Genomic DNA, 14,132 nt, shown 5'->3' on the forward strand with positions numbered 1-14,132 from the left:
ACCACCCTATATTAACATTGCTCGTCAGCCTATTGAGCAGCACAGTCCAAAGCGCAGAGATACCCCTCAGGGGGTGATTCAGGCGCTATACAAAACCCATAAATAAATAAATAAAGCATGTTTTAGGAATTGAGCACAAGCACTTTAGCACTGGTTAGCAGTGGTGAAATACACAGAGTCCTAAGGCCACCTTGAGTGCAGTGTCACGAGCAGCTGGGCCCTCAACAAGCATAACAAGCAATAAAAGATTGTATCAAAGGTCCTCCCACTAGTTCTGCCAGTGAAGTGCACTATTTTCTTTGTGGATGATGACACTATTCTTCAGCAGAATAACAAACCTCACACAGAAGGGAACCGGAGGCTGACCCATTGCCCCATTCTGTGTGTTATGGTGGGTGGAAGCAAAATGTGTAGGACAGTACAACATATCAATATATAAAGACAGCTGCTTGTAAGGCGCTGTATGTATGCATGTATGTGTATGATTTTTATTAGAATTCTTTTTAAAATACAAGTCAACAAGCAACAGATCTAACAAGTAAAAAATCCAAATTGGTAAAATATAATGTGGAGTCATGCAAATAGGTTTCCAAAGTGATATGTTATTAGATCATTTCGCTTTTTGTTACATACCTTGGGCATGGAGTTTAGCTAGTTCTTCATTAAGGGAATCTTGTGTCTCTTCTAGCTGTCTCCTTTTGTGTTCCATATTTTGCATGTAGTCTGTCAGAGACTTGATCTTTGCTTCATGCTGTAGGACAGTAATGCGGTCAGATGAATGGGAAAAGTTGTCAAACATATTGCAATCCGAGCAAGATACAGCTTGTAATATTATATTATCAGGTGTTCTCCGAGAAGTTAAGCATCAGTTTGACATACTGGTGATCTCCAGAGCCATCTTATTATGACCAGATACATTGCTGGGTTTAATTGAACAATCTGTACATGAAAGCTTTTCCAAAAAAAGAAAACAATGCTATGCTAGCTGGATTTTGGAGTATTTTGCTTTAAACCCAGTCACAAATGTATTTTTTTGCCACCAGGTATCTGTAAATGCAATGACCTGATTATCTCTTTCAAACTTTGTATGGGTTTGGGCTTTTGTTGTGTATCACCTTCTGTGCCTCTAGATGCATGGTTTTAACTGTCTACAATCAGCATCACTATGGCAATATTAAAATCTCCTCAGAGAAAGATTCTTCCAAAAGAGGTTAGGTTCCCATCACCCACCAAAGGTGGCTTGTACCATCATCTTGGAACCATGGACAGAGCCATGAGTACCAACCACTATGGTGATTGTGGTGGTTACACAGTTGTCCCAGACGTGAGTATGAATATCCTTACAGTCTCTGTAAAGATATAGGTAAGGTGATGGTTGCAGTGCAGAAAGTGATAAATGAAAAGTGCTATTAAAAATGGCTAACAAGGCACTAATAATTTTATTCTGGCGCTGCCTTGGTGCCACTTTAAAACCAGTGCATAGACAGCTTACACAAATAACTGTCAGATTATTCGGTCTACATGTTTCGGCTTGTGGACATAGAAATCCTAGCTCTCATCAGGACCATATTGATGCTACTGCAAAAAGTGTATAAAATCAAACAATTACTAGGTTGGTACCCAATACAACCTGGTTAGTCCTGTGTATCCAGATGGGACTGTTACAGACAGTGGCTTGTAAAAGGAACCCGGCTTGCTGCGGGTACGCACCTCGCCTCACCTGGCATCCGCTCAGGAAATGAGGCACCGCTCTCTCAGTCGGTACCCCGCTTTAGAGCGGGGTACCGACGGAGAGAGCGGTGCCTCATTTCCTGAGCGGATGCCAGGTGAGGCGAGGTGCGTACCCGCAGCAAGCCGGGTTCCTTTTACAAGCCACTGTCTGTAACAGTCCCATCGGGATACACAGGACTAACCAGGTTGTATTGGGTACCAACCTAGTAATTGTTTGATTTTATACACTTTTTGCAGTAGCATCAATATGGTGCTGATGAGAGCTAGGATTTCTATGTCCACAAGCCGAAACATGTAGACCGAATAATCTGACAGTTATTTGTGTAAGCTGTCTATGCACTGGTTTTAAAGTGGCACCAAGGCAGTGCCAGAATAAAATTATTAGTGCCTTGTTAGCCATTTTTAATAGCACTTTTCATTTATCACTTTCTGCACTGCAACCCTCACCTTACCTATATCTTTACAGAGACTGTAAGGATATTCATACTCACGTCCGGGACAACTGTGTAACCGCCACAATCACCATAGTGGTTGGTACTCATGGCTCTGTCCATGGTTCCCAGATGATGATACAAGCCACCTTTGGTGGGTGATGGGATCCTAACCCCTTTTGGAAGAATCTTCCTCTGAGGCGATACACATTTACTTTGGTTGTCTTCACTTTTCCTGTTGCATCAATGTTTGGAGTCACATTGAATAATAGACCTACAGTATTTATGTATATTATATGTTGATTTGGGGATTTTATACTGTTGATGGTCTTTAAACTTATCCCTTGGACCCTCCTTCGTTTGAAAGAGTTTTGTGTTGAATATTAAAATCTCTCCACTTCATATATGCTTCTGGGCATGTGACTAATATTAAAGCAATGCTTCAAAAGGTGGTCAGATCATTTCCAATCTGGTCCTTTTAAATATTAACCATCAGGATTATTATTTGAAACCTAATCACTAGATGTTACAAACTTTGATCTCACTGCTAAACTTTCAAGATAAATGTCAATTTTTACTGGATTATTATGACTCAATGCACGAGGGATTCTTATCTGGTCATCCTTTCTTGGAAACCCATTAATACTGGTCTTTGCAATTTTTACTAGAACCCCGGATTCTGAGATTTGAAGTATGTCATTAAGCTGATGTTGCATTTTTATGCATTTTCAAATCTATTCTTATTTGATTAAAAAATATTAAGCTTACTTCAATCCCTCTGCCTAATGCAACATCAGCATCATTCACCATATAAAAAAATAACACACAGCACCACGAAAATATTGCAATACTGCCCTCCGCTATTAACGAAATTGACTATCATTGCATATGGGAACACTACAGCCACTGGCCCTAGTTAGAACAGTTTGACAAAGAAGTTCCCTCTTCTTTGTGCCAGTCCTACCAAGGGCCACTAGAATGTTTGCGCAGCACCGCACCATGCATACTGCTTAGGGGAATAAGGTTCACATTGTGGTAATTCTGCTGATCTTTTACAACAATCCATTTAGTTGTGCCACACACACAATCTGAGCCTCAAAAAGAGCAAAGGACGGTGTTAAGCCTTCTGTGCCCCATCGAGGTCAAATAACCAGATTTAGTGTCTAGCATCCACCACCTAGCAACCACTGCTGCCCCAGGTTGTGTAGCAGCGGCAGCTCTATGAAGAGGATAGTTCATAAAACCACACCTGCTGTACAAACCTGTTCAACATCTGGAAGCTGGTTCACCCTAATGCATCACATGAAAGGTCCTGGAAGAGTCTGAGTAAGGATCACGCAGTAGAGGATAAAAAGGACACAAATCTGATTGAAACATTGAGGGGCATGCTGAAACGTTTACCATCATTGCCACTCCTCTTTCTGCTAGATCAGTGGACATCCTTCTGCTGGTCCAATACATGGCTGTGATGAATACCTGATAAGGGGGGTGGCCTAGTATGAAAGTAACTAGGGCTACAATATGCACTGCTGTGTGGTTCTTTCAAACATTTAATTATTTTTTCATCAATTAACAATGGTCATATACATTTTTTAAATGAGAATTTCGATGGTTGTTGAATATACATAATCATTCAATATATGTACATTTATGCTCAATCGTCAAACAATAATTGCAATACAAATTACAATACATGTACCCAATGCATTTCGGGACATTTTTAGTCCCTTCATCAGGGGTAAACTGTAAAAAGAAAAGGAGAAAATATCAAAATCTTGTACATTGCGTGATCAGTAAATGGTAGTGTGAACTTAAAGTAGGGTATACGATACCTTTTTAGTGTTCGCTAATGAGCGTATTCATTTTCTAAAAAATAGTGTGAGAAGTAAAAATTGAGAAAAACTCATCACTTTGGTGGCAGGAAGCCCATTCAGCTGGTGCTCTTGTATGAAACAAGGCTGGCACAGGGAAAAATAAGTATCATTTGCCTCTAACTCTGCGACTAGAGTGCTGTTACTGAAACTTTGATGCTCCAGAGAACAAAGGCATATTGTTTACGGTCTGTGCTCTACATCCCACGACTGTTCCGAAGAGTCCGGTAGTCCGGTATGGTCAGTTGTGGCTGGGAAGTATTCAGAGTGGGGGCAGGGCTGGCAAATGTGCAATTGGTGTGTGCGTGCATGCAAGGTGAGTGGTAGTGTAAATAAAAAGAAATAACCACTTACCTTGCTTGCTGCACAACATCCGACGTACTCCTCACTCCATCCGAGTACGGCTCTGTTGCCAGCAAATTCCCCTAACCAATCTTGATACTGCACTCACCAGCATGAGAGCAGTGCCAGGATTGGAGGGAGTGGCGTCTTTGGGCATTCCCGAGGGCACTGGAGGCTTGCACTTGCTCTAACCCAGTTATGTTAATACAGCTAGGCTAGAGAAGTTTAAAATGGGCATGTTTGGCTGGCCGTCTCACGACGGCCGGCCAAAAACACATGCACACTTTAAACTGAATTTGTATAGCTCGCTGCTGCCACTCAGCAGCAGTGGCCTGCCCTGTCCTGACACTCGGTTTAGGATGGGTGGATGAAAAATAAAATCACAATAAACAAACTTTTTGGCAGTGGTAATGCTGTGGAGTTCCATAGACAAGCACGCCACAGAGGGCCCTTTCATCTGCTCACCCCCTACCTTATAGGTGTGGTGCTTGAAGTTATTGACAAATATTAGTGATAAGCACAGGCAACACAAGCATAGTGATGAAGAAACTTCAGATGCTTGACAGACATGGCCAAAACACAACATGTCGTGCAGTCGGATGTCAGTTGATCTTCAGGACAACACATGGAGAAGTCCACACCAGTAGTGCTGAGCTACTACAGTAGATGACTGACCAGAGGAGGAAGAAAATAATCTATGCACCCTCGTCCTGTTGGCTTCATTATGAAGGATTTAGATGTAACAGAGCACTATGGAATAAAGCACTGCTGTCTGTGAGGCCAGGAAATATAAAGTGGAATTGCTCTTCGTAGAGGCTGAGAAAATGTTCAGTGTTGTGGAATGAAAAGTGGAGATGATAGAAATGACAATGCAGCAATTGAAAACAGATATGACAGAGACCTCAACATTCCAACCTTGTGCACTGATTGACTGTACACCTTGAAGACCAGGTAGAGGGATCAGAACTTGTGTAGATCCATGGGCAAAAAGGACCTTGAGTCGTCCCGGATGGATGATGTTGCCTACTTGCTTAAGGTTATTGGTTTGTCTTCCCTCGCAGGAGAGAGGTTAGCTTCTCTTTCAGGAAATCTAGAAGAGATGGCAGGAGAGGGTGCACTATCCTTGTGACTCTCGACAAGGATGACAGCTAAGAAAAACTTCCACCAGGGGAATTGTATTCTTCTATTTCCAGGCTTGCGCCCAATGACTATTACCAGGAGATGAGAATGCACAAGCTTCGCACAAGGGCTGTAAAAACCGGACACTGTTACCCGAGGCTCTTTGCAGCTCAGGTAAGTTTGATGGTCATGGATTAAGTGTCCTTCTTTGCTCAGGTGGAGGTAGCAGCACCCCGTGTGGAACGCCTTGAACATGAAGGAGAAGTGGCCAAATAATGAATGGTAGAGTAAAGTCTAAATATGGATCTGGAAATATCTTGCTTATTAGTTCCTGAAGTAAATTTACTGTGCCTTGACCTCAAGTCCTCCTTTAGATGGAGTGTGTTGGGTTTACATCGAGTCCTGCATGTTATTCCCTTTCCTCCTGGTTTGACCTGTTCCTCTAGTCTAATTAGACCACTTTGTGGTTATGAGAGAATGTAGCGCATGCCACCCTATATTTCCTCCCCATCCTAGTGTGCAGTTCATCGCCTTCCCTAGGAAGTAGGCAGTGCCCTGGAGATTAACCCACCTTTTAGTGCTCCCCATACATTGCAATCTTCCGATTTCTTTACTCCCTCCCCATCCCCCCCCTTGAACTTACACTATTACATTTCCCTCCTTTCTCATAGAAGAACAAAATCTCTGCCATGATCCTGGGCTAGACAAGGAATATAAACTCTTGCTGCAATTGGGATACTGCATCTTCACCACTCCACCACTTGTAACAACCCCTAGATGGATTTTTCTGTGGATGTTTCCATAGTTTATCTTGTAAAAAAGATTTTGGGGCCAATTCACAAACGCATTTATGAGCATAGTAATACTACAGGAGTACTCTTTTACGTACTCTTACAGGCTTTTGTGAATCAGCCCCTAAATGTTCAAATCCCTACTAGTAGAAGTGCATAAAGGGCACTGTGATTCCTGTTTCTATTAATTGTATAAGAATATTGCCATTTTATTTACATTTTGGATGTTTTTGCATCAGAATGGCTTGCAAGTGTACATAAAGGAATATATAGTAGTACTACTTTATGTACTCCAAAATGCCTGGTGAATAGCCCTTATTGGTATCTAAAATACTGCTGTTGGGCATTTTCCATTTACATAATTTGTTATAGATCAGTTCTTTCTGAGATGGTCCTCTGAGCTTTTCCTGTTAATTGTACTGTAGAAGAAATAAAGAATGCGTTTTAAAAACATAAGAAATCTGTAGGAGAACCCCATATTACTTAAATGTAAGTATTTCAAGAAAGCAGCGGCGGTAATGTAATGAAAGGGTCTTCAAGCATGACGTGTAAATGTGAGCGCCTGAGATAAACCTACCTGGGAGATGAGGAGTTGGCACGCAGCGAGTTCCCGCTCACTGGCATGGATCTTTCTGTTCGAGTCTACCTGGGCACTTTCCAGCTGCTTGCTGCGGTTTGCTAGAGACTTAACTTCGGACTTCATCTTACTAATATAGAGACGAGCCATGGTGAACTCCTCCTCCAGGACACCGTTCACCTCTGCTAGCTGCAGAACGAAAAAACAGAAGGATGAGGCGTCCAACCCCTAAACACACAGCAAGGCAACAAGATGATTGTAAGTCAGAAAAGCGTGTTTCAATCTCGTTAAAAAATACAGGAGTTAAAGTACTACAGAATTTTTTTTTTTTTTTAAAGTAACAAGAGCTTACTATTTTTTAGGTTCAACTATCAGTCATACCCATTTGAGGGGTTTATTAATTTGGGAATCAAATAACTTTGCAGTAGCTTCTTGCTTTCCAAACAATTAGTAGAGTTGGATTGTTCTTGTAATTATTAAAGTTGAAGAGAATTTGGTGATGGTTACACCAAGTATATGCTCACCACATCTGAATGGTTTTCTAATCTAGATAAGTTCATGAAACACCTTCATGTCACATTGTCCCCAGTTCTGCAAGCAATTCAAAGAGACCTACCGTTTTCACATCATTAGTTCCAATAATTCCACCAATCTCTCCAAGATCCCTCAGGAGTAGGTTTAGGATTTCTGTAGCTCTCCTCTTCTGGTGGGTACTGACTTCCTGCAGTTGGCCCAACTCTCTTTGAGTTGCAATCAGTGCAGTCTAAAGCCAAAAGGAAAAAGGTAATTAATGCTATAGTATTCAAACACCTTGACATGCAAGCCTGATCAATATTTTGGAATACGGCTTAAGATCAAATGCACAAACTATTTCAAACCAAGAGTCTAGGGGGCCTGTAGTATCAAACTATGAAGTGTACCTCAATAGCCTTTAATGATTATTTATCATCTATCGTTACCTACCGAAGTACAATTCTGTCTGCTTAGCAGTGAAGTGACATTGTTGGGGGCCCTGATCTAAGCATGCAAAATAGGCTCCCCGGTATTGCTTTAGCAGTAGAAGAGAGACATCATTGGGGTATTGGAGAGCCCATACACCCAGGAGCCCCAATGCCATTGCTCCTGCTGGTTTAAGGATAACTTGCTGCTTCCAACGGTCTAGTAAGATCCCACAACTCTTCAATCCCGAATACTTCTGTTGTTTCAAGAGTGTTACATGTGACTGTAGGCTTGCAGTGTAACTGTTTTAATGCCACCGGTTGTATTATAAATTACAGATTCCTATACATGCTTACCTGTTCTGCTTCTTTGAAGGGTATATTTTCTGGTCCTGCACAATCAGTACCCCACCCATTAAAAACAAACCATTCAATGCTGGATTGAGGCACCATGTAGCCCCAGATCTAACGTGGACATAGAACAATGAATGTAGTATTCAAATGATATCTCATTTTCTTCAATTCTTCTATAGCCATCAAAAACAACTAACACTGGATTTTCAATCACCAAGTGGTGTGTGAACCCTCATCTGTGATGCCATGCAGCACAAACCACCCACTCCAGTAATCTGGTGCTGATGAGCACTAGCTTGTGCCAACTGCAGTGAGAACCATCATCACTGGTAGAAGAGAAGCGATGGGTTAGGATGGGCCATTAACAGAGCCTATCTCAGACCAATGTGGTCCATTCCCTCAGTGCCTGAGCCGACCATCAGTTAAGTACCATAATGCAGTTAATGCAGGTCTTCCGATGAGACCTCTCACAGACAAGGCCCGCATTTTGCTAACTGAGGTCTAAGGGCCTCACCAAGAGTGGTCTGGTTAACGGTAATTTCTGAAGAAACACCTGTTTGCATAGGAATCACAATTTTAAGTGATTTGATATTTCTCACATTCTGCAATTACTGGCAAACCTACAACCCCGCTGGACCCTAAATATAGAAAAAAAGCCTGGCAAATATAGCAATAGATGGATTTGTTTTCTGCGGTAAGCACAAAAATCCACGTCAGACCCTATTATAATGCGAAAACCTTGAATGGCGATAACTACTGAACACACTTGTTGGATTTTATCAGGTGTGATAATTATCGCACCAAACACCAAGCCACTCGTACTGAGGGCCTAAGAGCCATGTGTGAATGGCACTATTGGTCTCTCCTAGGAGGCTCTATGAGGAAAAGGACTCCTGGATAGAAGAGTGGGTTGCTCATCTCATTGTCCACTCCCTGTGCAGAGAACGATAACTATATAATTAATCTGCAGCTAGCCATCATTACCATCATGCAGACACATTTACCCGATGCCCTGGTGGGCAGTAGAAGTTGGCTGCTGTTGACCGACTGATTTTCTCAGCTAAGCAAAAACCATTTAGTGATGCTTTTTGTCTGTAGGGTTACTGCTTGAAAGATCATTCATTCCTTCAACCCTTGGGGTATAAATTTACTGCAGCTGTAGTATCCTCAAGCCAGACAGTCTTCATTGGGCACCCATATATTCCTTCTTGCTTAAAAAAAACCGAATGCAAACTCATTTCTTCTACGTGTTTGCTCCAAGAATTTCAAATTCGGTCTAGTGGGAAATGTGTTGGCCTATAACTGATAGACTTATTTTACATTATTCAGGTCGGAATCGGTTGGGTGTACATTTGCCAATCTTTAGATTTTCACATTCAATCATTTTGCACCTTTACAGAATTCATGCCGGAATCTGTTGGGTGTACATTTGCCAATCTTTAAATTTTCACATTCAATCATTATGTAATTTTGCAGAATTCAGGTCGGAATCTGTTGGGTGTTACATGTGCCAATCTTTAGATTTCACGTTGAATCGTTTTGTACATTTACCGAATTCAGGTTGGAATCTGTTGGGTGTACATTTGCTAATCTTTACATTTTCACATTCAATTGTTTTGTACTTTTGAAGTCATTTGGAAAACCCAGTTGTCCCGAATGTTTAATTTACATCTCAATTAACTTCAAAACTGAAAAAGGTCAACGGAGCAAATTAATTGAATTGATGTTTATTTTGGGAATTTGTAAATAATTCATCTTTACTAATATTGAAAATAAACGTACTTAGTATTAAATATTGGATGATGCTTAAACAACCCCCTTTTCAAGAGATATTTGTGTACTATCAAAAAGAAGCATAACGTACAAGCCATGATTATGATGAACACACCCATCCATACATAAAAACTTCCATTTTCCAAACAGATTTACAAATTTCACTGGAAAAAATAAGACCTAAAATTAATTTATATAAAGCCTCGTTTTTATAATATAAATTAGGAGTGGTGAGTCACAGCTACTCAAATGCAACTGCGTTAATTCTCGGATACTCCCTTATTAAGAATTATTTAAAGAAAATGCTCAGTTCCCAAAGACCATAAGAAATCATTTCATACTAGTATATACACTGCGAAAAGCTGCATTATATGTTTCTGAAATAACCCAAAAAAGAACTGTTTTAATATATTTTGTTTATCACTCCTGTGAATTGATGTGGACTTTTTGTTTTTTGTTTTACCTATCTCCAGTGTAGTTCTTGCTGTGCTCTGGGAACGTTTCTAAACTCTTACACATCTAATATGCAGAAGATAAATCAATTATCATATCCCTCCTTGCAAACTCAATTGATGATGAAAGAATATCATGCTGCGTTATATATGGTCGTGTTTGCCCAGTGCCCATACGACTTAGTCACAATAAATTCAGTAACAACCTAATTTATTACTTTGACACGTTGGCACAATAGCAAGTAGGAAATATGTTCAGAAACAGCTGTTCAGAAATGTCAGCAGAGACAGCCCCCGTTATTTGCTATGCTTGTAAAGATTCGAAACCAACATTTTTTTTTCGCTTTAAATGTCATTCCTTGAATATTTGCTTGTACACAACCACGCAAGTGCATTTCGAATTTCACCACCTGCTCCCGTCCTATGCTCGTCTTCGGTATGTAATGGTACTGGAACAAATTAGAACTACGTCACGGTACTAGCCCGCTGAAATATCAAGCCACAGGTTTTGGGACACACAAATAACCAAAGCCAAATACGTAGTATCTGATAACACTCTTAATTCTATCACATAATTGTTTGGGTATTTACCAGGCAATATCACTGGTTTACTATTTGTTTACTTTTACTTAATGTGCATGCTACCCAAATTGTTGCTCATGTTTTAACTCCTAACTAAGGCCCTTGTAATGCGTTATTGAGGGCTACTGACATTCTTAATGTGACGCCCATAGATGGGGACACGGAAGAGTGTGGTGCATCAGAGGGGTGGAATAGATGCTCAATTAATGCTCGTTTATTTTATGTTCAGTACTCCCCTCAAGTACTTTTCTCCCAAAAATAGGAAGACATATAAGGGTAATAACAAAGCTTCAAAGCTATAGATGTCGGTGTTTTTATTCCACAAACTAAGTATTGGCTTGCCTGTGAATCTAATCACAAGCAGCCAGTACAAGTGATAGGGAAATAAGAAAAACGATATAGATACTTTTATCTGACCTTTTTTCTCTATTTAAACATTTTAAGGGAAAGGACAACATATGGTGAGAATTTTACTTCGAAAGGTAATCTGTTCTATTTCTCTTGTGATGATATTGACCTACGAATAGTGGATTCATAATAAGATGGAAATGTGGAATCATGTGATCAGGTTTACCGCGCTGATAATCTAGTCTCCATTTGAGTCTCGCTTTGTCAACATTAGCATCTCCTGATACCATCAAGACCACACATTCCTACTCCATTACTGTCCTAAACTCAAGAGGTCTCCCTCTCGACTTCAGTTACCTAAACGACCAGGCCCCTCCTCAGGTGACTACAGTTTTCTAGATGGGCATGTATCTTCTGCTAGGAAGAACTAACTCCAAGCACTGGTCCAGAATTCCTTCATGTCCTTCTCTCAAAAAACATCAGCCTCATGTCCTCACTCTCCACATCTCAACTCTCATTTCTGCTCCTAAAGAAACGTCTTATCAAGACACATTTCAGGGCCGAATCAAACTGTTCTCCACAATGGCACAAAACACATGGACTCTTATGATGCTACATTTTCTGCATTTCTCAATCTTCTCATAAAGGCACCAGGGACTATGACCCACTGTTTTTCTGCCAACGAAATTGGTTATACTTGAGGCTCACTAACCCTAAGCAGCCATGCTGTGCACTGGATGTAAAATGTCCTGAAGCCACCTAAAAAAAGGCTGCTTCCGAACAACCTCGGCCCCATACTGAAAAGCACTCTTTAAAATCTTCTCATTTTCCTTTATCAACAGAACTCACTAAAATGTTCGAATTAATCTACATCATTTAAAGCTTTCTAGATCCAGCCTGCACTGAGGGCTTTGTGACCCATCCTTTAGTCTGTTCAATAGCCCAATAACGTCTTTGAAGACATTCAAAATTTCGATTTAACTGCAATTGGCTCAAAAAGTCCCACACACAATCCAGTCATCTTCTCCATCACTCCCACATTCATGTTCGTCCCTGTTGTACAACACCAGGCAAATCACTTCTTTGTACTCAACTTCTCTATAAACTCAAGGGATGCTGTTATAACCCTGCCATTAGAAACACCCAAACTATTAACAATTCTATCCCATCAGGCGAATCTAAAAAAAATTCTCACTCCCATCATGAACAAACACTGCCTGACCCCTGAATGGTTGTAAATGTTGGCTCTATGCTTGGCCTCTTCTAATTCCTTCCTACAAATGGTAGTAGTCCCTCTCTGACTCCATTGATGCAATTCCTGAAACACTCTTGAAGTAGACTGGATTGAATCTAGGATGCATCTGTGTGACTCGACTCACATTCTACTCTCGTGCATCTGCTTTTGCCCTCTTGATAATTTCAGACAGCATCTCAAATCCCTCCCACTCTAAAAGGCTACATTATATGGCAGAAAACTTTGGCCCCACAATCAATATTTTTTTGTCCTTCCAAAGTGAAAGAACACCAAGAGAAAAGCGATTCCTCTCAGAGTCTATGCCCCCCTCATCTGGCATTTCTGAAAGGTCCTCTTTATTCCTTAGCCTATTCAACATATACATATTGTAATAAATTGGGTTGTTGGTTGAGTGGGGGGGGGTGACTGCTGTTCAAGCAACAGCTACAATCCTGTCAGGGTGAACCACAAAGTCACTAAATTAACCTGAGATTAACCCCTCTGGTAGGTTGGCACAAAAAGCAGCCTGGCTTACTGAGAGGCAATGTGTAAAGTATTTATGTAGCACACAAACAGTAATAAAGTGAACATTTTTTGATAACAGAAGATCAAAAATCCAATCAGCAGAAGAGGAGTTATGAATTTTTAAAGTTTAGGGTAAGAAATGGCACCTAAAAGACCACAGCACCAACCGCTGACATCTAGTTGCACAAAACCGGGTCAAAGTCGAAAAATGTGGCCGCAATGGAGCACAAGTCGGATACAAGAAGTGGATTGGGTCCAGTCAGCATTTGCCTCCACACATGGAAGAAATTTTGAAGAATATGTTCTGAGAAGGTAAAGTTCAGTGGGACAAGGCTGAAGGTGGTGGCCGAGAAAGAGGCGTCGTCATCGGGGAGACGCTGGATGAAGTTGCTGTGAAGATTTATTCTTTCAGACTTAGACTCTCTTGTGGAAGTCAAAAGTCTCCAGTAGGATGAGGCAGGAGGCTGTAGCTGAGGAGACTTCCAGAGGCTGGATACCCCTTTGGTGAAGGACCACTGAACAGGATTTACTTCTGCACAGAAGAATATAGCGGGAGGTAGAGCAAATTAAGGCTGACGAGCGATACACCTTGAGCGGAAAGACAAGCAGGTTGGTCCCGATCTTCTCTCTGTTCCCAGAGGAGTTTTTAGCCAAAATAAATATAAGTCTCAAGTTTCTGCTTTTGGCTATCTTGCCACATATAATCTGTAGTTCCACTACCATGGGTGCAGGACTGGAGGGGCGCCATGGGGGTGTTAGGAATCACTCAGGCTGGGTCCAAGTGTAGGTTCAAGATGATTCCCTGAGGATCTGATCAGGAGGCCAGAACTCTATCCTTTGGAGTCACTCTGGTAGTCCTGGTTTAAAGCGATGAAACAGGCCTCAAACAGCAGGGAAGACATCTGAAGGTTCAAGAAAAACTCCAGGTAGCAAAGCAGTCCTTCTAGGCAGGTGGAGCAAAGTAGTCTTGTGGAGTACACAGCAGGCCACAGCAGCAGATAGTCCTCTGAGAGTCCTTCTGCAGGTCCACAAAGTGAATTGAAGAGTGGGTCTGAGTGTCCTAT

General features: G+C 41.2%; 1 protein-coding gene across 1 annotated transcript in view; it reads right to left on the reverse strand.

Annotated features, from left to right (window-relative positions):
- The window catches only part of KIF5C (kinesin family member 5C), a 532,213-nt gene that overhangs the window by 189,834 nt on the left and 328,247 nt on the right, over nucleotides 1-14,132 (reverse strand). Inside the window, exons 15-17 of the mRNA XM_085645609.1 lie at nucleotides 7,479-7,625; nucleotides 6,863-7,051; nucleotides 634-751 (exon numbers count right to left, since the gene is read on the reverse strand). Coding sequence (XP_085501735.1) covers nucleotides 634-751; nucleotides 6,863-7,051; nucleotides 7,479-7,625 — 454 coding nt within the window. The remainder of the gene's footprint in view (nucleotides 1-633; nucleotides 752-6,862; nucleotides 7,052-7,478; nucleotides 7,626-14,132) is intronic.

Source organism: Triturus cristatus, chromosome 3_1 (assembly GCF_964204655.1).
Source record: "Triturus cristatus chromosome 3_1, aTriCri1.1, whole genome shotgun sequence".
NCBI classification, from domain to species: domain Eukaryota; kingdom Metazoa; phylum Chordata; class Amphibia; order Caudata; family Salamandridae; genus Triturus; species Triturus cristatus.